Raw genomic sequence first — 6,000 nt, 5'->3', positions numbered from 1 at the left:
CCCAATTCATTATCTTGAACCCTAAATAGCATTTAAACTCTACATAGTGCCATGGCAACAGCTGTTTGAGTAGTATTAACATTGCTTTTCAATTGAAGTCACAAGCCAGACTGATGACAGTGACACTGGATGTTGGAAAATGGTGCAACGTGAGCTCCACCTAGTGGTGTACAATGGTAACTTAAGCAGCAGGAGTCTCACACTGCCAGAGTGGACAAATGATTGATCCATTAATCCTATTATCTACTAAATGACCCATCTTTAAGAGGCAGCAGGATCCAATCAGGGTGCTTTAATGCCACAGTCTACAAATCAGCTATCCCAGCCTACTAATCAAGGTACACAGCCTACAAATGAATTTCAGATGAACACTAGCCTAACTACAAAACTATACTGTGAGCATACAGATTTGTAATGTTGAGGGGGGGGAAAAGAAGCATGGCTTTTTAATTGTAATTCTACTACAACCCCCCTCCAAAAAAAACAGCTTTAATTCCCACTTATCGGACGAAAACAAAATATAAAGCAGCACATCTTGTCACATCAGCATGTTTCGGTGCAGATTACATATTTGGTAAAACTGTAGTTTCTCTGGTAACTGCATGGTCGCCGCTTCAATCTTAGCAGCTACCGTTTAACAAAAAGAAACCACGCAGCACCAACAACATTATAGCAACGCATTTATGTATTGTTATTGAGGCCAGAACACTAAAGATGAACAAGCTTTTCAATAGTACATAGTAATGACTTTATTGTAATTAGGAAAATCTATTTTATCAAAACATTTTCAAGTTTTCAGGACAAATGACACCAGTGCAATCAGTGACACCAACAATTCTCTATAAACAAGACATACATATAATACATAACTACGGTCAAAGACCAGAGTTTCAAGTATTGTCAACAGCAACAAGGACATAAATACACACACTATTATAGCAACAAGGCCATTTCATACTTTTAACATTTCAATGGTCAATTCAAGTCATTCCATACAAAGTTCTAAAAATATACAAACATTTTTATGATCTTGCTGCCAGCACCAACCAAACGCAACATTTCTCAGAATGTGAATGTTCCTCTAAAAAAAGAAAACATGTTTTTTGTCACGGTTAGTTAACATATGGACATAACGTTACATTAACCAATACATGTCTGCCATGCAACTAATGTTACATTCCTAACAATACTTTCCAATTGATATAAAAATGCAATGTGATTAAATAAGAGGTTTTATTGCATTTTTAACCATTTAGGAGGTAGTTTATTACATTTTCAAACCTGCATTATCTGGCAGATTTTAAGTTGCTACCATGCCCTTTGGAAGAATACTGTAGTGGTTTTTCCAAACAAACACTACCATGTAAAATGTTTTTGGTCCTGTACCACATATACATAATTTAGGTCATCTATTAAGCACACTTTTTACTGGGGTGTAGCCAGCTGGTCAGATAGTGTTTCTTGTGTCCATGGAGGAGTCATCAGCACATCCCATAATCCTCTGCAACTCCTGTATACATGGCCCAATTGACTGGCTGTGCAACTGAGCCATATTCAACCTAGAAACAGAAAAGCCATCCGTTAGTAGAGCTGGGTGATATGGACCAAAAATCATATCTCGGTATTTTTAGGCTGAATGGCGAGATACACATTATATGAATACCAATTTTCTACGAAGTGGGCCAAGTGTTCAGATGTATATCAAAGCCACATATGAGATGTTATAAGCACTTTAATTAAAACCGACTGTGATCAAATACAATGCAGAGTTTCCTACCCCGTTTGAAAATATACAGCTGCAAAACATGTAAATGAAAAAAAATAAAATTCTCTTAAATAAATAGGCCTGTTATCAAATATTAAATAAAAACCATCTCTCTCTGAGGATGCTCCCTCAGGTGTTTTCTATAACAATAACTGACAATTACAGGTGTTCCTCTCCTGCTTAACAGTGAAACCTACACTGTACATTTATTTACAATGTACACTTTACCATCATATCCTCTCTCTCTCTCTCTCTCAACACACAGTAGGCTACACAGTGAGCAATTCCCCAAAGGAGCTACGTTACTTTTATAACAAGTCATCATTCTCAATCCAGGTATGTTTTTCTCAAAAAAAAAGCAATGGATGTCATTCTGCGTTTCAACTCGTAGGTTGTTTTAGGATTGAGCGCCATTTCATCTATGAAGTAAACAAGCCCGCCTCTGCTCTGTCAGTCGCGGAGAGGCCGCTGTACTGGAAAACACTGTACGTTATGGTCGTACTGCATGGTGACGTAGCCCTCATTTGCTGACCCTGACGTTGATGAGGAAAGGGGATTGCGAGACAAATGAGGTGGCTGATGATCTTTAGTTTTATAAGTTGTACCTGTAGTTTTTTTTTTTTTTTTAAAATGCATTTTCACCAGAGCATGTGAGCAGAGTAGTGAGAATTTCTGCTTGTTGCTCATAGAGCTTTTCTTTCCAACTCTACGCACATTGCTCACTCCAAATAAAAAAAACAAAAAAAAAAACGCAGTGCCCAGAGCTCTGCCAGCAAGAGGTCCACTGGACAAGGCGCACTTGGGAGAGCGGGCGCAGTTCATCTGCATCTAGGCTACTGCTTGTGCTGCAGTAACGCAGAGACGGACTAGGGAATGCTTCGAACTCGTGGTGTGAGTGGGACCGGAGCGAAACTGAAGATAAGGGGACGTTTCAACTTTTAAGAAAGCTGCTCTGCGCTTCATCCAAAATCCTCCCAGCTCACGCATCACCTTAAATGGTTTAGGGCCAAAACACATTTCTGATCAGTTAATGCACTACGAACCTCCCAGACATCCAAGATCATCTGGGACAGGTCTGCTCTCTGTCCCCAGAGTGAAAACTAAGCAAGGGGAAATCAGCCTTCAATTTTTATGCTCCACACATCTGGAACAACCTTCCAGAAAGCTGCAGGTCCGCCGCAACTCTATTCTTTCAAATCAAGGCTGAAGACCTTTTTGATGTTGCCTCTTTAATTTCTCATACTGCACTACAAATTTTATTCTCGTATTTTATCCGATTCAACTTTAGTTTTTTTATTATTTGTTTTTAATTGCTTTTAATGTTTTATGTAAAGCACTTTAATTGCCCTGTTGCTGAAAATGTGCTATATAAATAAAATTGCCTTGCCTCCCGCTCTGCCTAAATGTTTTGACAAAGCCAGATGGCCGCAGCACCCCAGTTGAGAAAGGCTGGGTTAAGCAACCAAACTGAGCTGTTAACATGATAATTTCCTTGTTGAGTTTTCCCTTAATCCGATTATAAAAGGATATATCATTAGTGTGAATATTGGCACACTATCAACGTATGTACTGTTTAAGATCCGTATGTGGACTGTTCATAAGCCTCTACAAACTAAAGTGTTACCTTCTGAACAGCTCGCGTCCTCTGTCTGGTCCAGGGTGGTAGTGCTGGAGAGCAGTGAGGCTGTGAGCTGCCAAAATGCTGTAACACTGTTCTCGGAGAGCATTATGGTTTGCTGTATCCCACTGTGGCAACTCGTTGGTGTAACGCCATGCCATCAATGTGTGCTCCAACACAGCGTCCCACTCTTTGTTCCTCAGAAGAACTTGGCCCCACTCCTGACACGAAACCTGAGGGGGAGGATAAGTAGATAACGGCTTAGAATGACACAATGAAACACCCAGCTTACAGAGCCAGGTAACATATGGAGTTGCAGTTTTTAATATATCAGTGACCAAAAATTCACTTTATGAAGACTAATAGCTCAATGAGAAAAGAATAGCAGCGATGTGCTTAAAGATGAAGATGATGAAGAGCCAATGACTATAAATCTAAAATAAAATGCATTACTTTCCTGCACATGAGAATTGGACAGTATACAAGTAAAATTAAATCTGCAGGTTTCCCTAAGTCATCACTTACACAAACATGGCTTAACACTAATGATACTCACTTTGAAGGCCACCAGGTGAGGATATGCCTTTCTGTAGCAGTGAGCATCCCTGTTGGAGCCAAGCCGTGAATAGGGTATGGACCTGTAAACATTTGCTTTCTTCAGCTGCAGGTCTTCCTGGAGATACTTCAAGTCAGATGCTAGGATCCTGGGCTCTTGGCTCTAGGATGCAAGGCAATACATTATTTTTCAGATTACATTGCATTACATTTTACTTTACATCTTGGCTGCTAAAATTCTGCTTTGGTTGAAAACTCTCTTATGAATACAGTGAAGCAAAATGGCCAGGGTGGATACCTGTTCAACTAAGATGAGGGATCTGATTAGCTGTACAAGCTGCTGTTTGGAGAGAGGGGTATGGTGCTCGTCCATCTTCTCACACTGCTGCTGCTGCTGCTGCTCCTCTATCCTCCCAGTCCACACCCCACCAATGGATAAGTCCACTGCAAAACAAAGGGATACAATTAAGACAATAATAAACCAGAGCGAACAAGGGCTGTGGCAAACAATCAATCACTGGGTGAGTTGCATTTTCAGTAATTAACGTAATTGGGACTAGTCTTCAGTTGGCAAGTAGTGGAATTTACTTCCGAAATGTTTTTAATGGTCAGATAAAAGCAGAACAGCTTTACGGTCTGAACAGTATTTTAATTTCATTGCTAGATGTCAGAATCCCCAACGTTGAATAGCAAGGAAAACTTAAAAAAACACTGAAAACCCACCAGTCTTTACACTTCACACTAAACACAATTTCCGTTATAACGTTAACAAGTTATCTTTTTCCATTGTGCTTCATATAAAGTCAGCTCACAAACCAACCGCACATTCGTTTTGCAGGTAACGTTAGATAGAGAGTAGTTTTGATTCGTACTTACGTGAGTGCACACGTTTTGTGTTTGAAGTTGAGTTTCTCCATCTTGGAAATGGAGATGGAGCCAAACGTGCACTTAGAATTTCTAGATAGGACCTTCTCATTCGAGCTAGAAAAAACAAAAACGTAACGTTAAATTAAAACTGGGTGACAGAGGCTCGTGTTTTTAATTTGAAACGTTTTACCAGAATTGTTTAAAAGGTGACGCAGTGGTCCACGTTAAAATGATTGTTAACAACATGTTGGCGCGCGCTTGTGATAACATTAGCATGATAGCAAAGTAAAGTGGCGCGTCCTGCACAAAGAACTAAGTTTGCAGCCTAAATTAAAAACTGTCATATTTCAGACTTACCTGCAATTTTGGGCTGTGGAGCAGGTATTTCCACCAAGGCACGTCGTGGCTGGCAGACAGCTGCCATTGTGACCAAACTTATGTTACGATATGGAGCAAACTACCTGCAAGTGATGCTACTGTTAGCCAAACTTTAAACCCCACAGGGTGCCCAACACTATCTTTTCCACGGTAACCTTAGCTAGTAGTGTGACTTCAGCTGGTGACCTCGGCAGCTGCTTTAAAGGCGTCAATCCAGTTTTTGAGGACGCTAATATCCACTACAAAGGTAAACCTGCTTAAATGTAACTAAATACTACAAAAAAACCCGCGATTGTAAAGTCTGCTGTAAAAGGCAATGAGCGACTGACAACTTTTGTCTGCTCCAGGCGCGCGACACGAGCTGCCGCGCGGGCGTGGTTTGTTGCATGTGTCGTCCTGATTGGTGAACGTTGCAGCATGTGTAGAACACGCGCCCAATATGCAAATGAGGTAGCCCTGTCCTCCCAATGGTCCTCCCCCACTACTCTGCTGCTTGGGAAAAAGATCACGTGACACACACACACACACACACACACACACACACACACACACACACACACACACACACACACACACACACACACCATACAGTGTTAAACGTGTATTCAATTATTTATGTTTATGTCACTTAGCACTGATAGATTTTTTTCATAGACGATATGAAGCATATGAATTTGTTTGAATGGTGTCAGCTCATGACAACGATGACAGTGTTAGTTTTAGAGCTGTTGGTAAGCTGTCAGAGAAGAAGTGTGAGTGTGGTAGGCTTGGTGTTGCAGTGCTGTTGTTAGTTCTCATAAATCTCTGAGAACGTCTA

The 6,000-nt window shown here is 40.6% G+C and overlaps 1 protein-coding gene across 1 annotated transcript; it reads right to left on the bottom strand.

The window, feature by feature from the left end:
- Nucleotides 1-724: 724 nt before the first annotated feature.
- Nucleotides 725-5,521, bottom strand: LOC144512711 (uncharacterized). Its single transcript, XM_078243589.1, has 6 exons — nucleotides 5,163-5,521; nucleotides 4,815-4,919; nucleotides 4,237-4,382; nucleotides 3,940-4,101; nucleotides 3,390-3,616; nucleotides 725-1,559 (listed from the first exon to the last, which is right to left on the bottom strand). Exons 1-6 carry the CDS (start codon nucleotides 5,227-5,229, stop codon nucleotides 1,448-1,450), a joined length of 819 nt encoding a protein of 272 aa, XP_078099715.1. The 5' UTR covers nucleotides 5,230-5,521; the 3' UTR covers nucleotides 725-1,447.
- Nucleotides 5,522-6,000: the final 479 nt, after the last annotated feature.

This window comes from Sander vitreus, chromosome 24, assembly GCF_031162955.1.
Source record: "Sander vitreus isolate 19-12246 chromosome 24, sanVit1, whole genome shotgun sequence".
Taxonomy (NCBI): domain Eukaryota; kingdom Metazoa; phylum Chordata; class Actinopteri; order Perciformes; family Percidae; genus Sander; species Sander vitreus.
The sequence above is the reverse complement of the archived record's forward strand: the minus strand, read 5'-3'. Positions and strand labels throughout refer to the sequence as shown.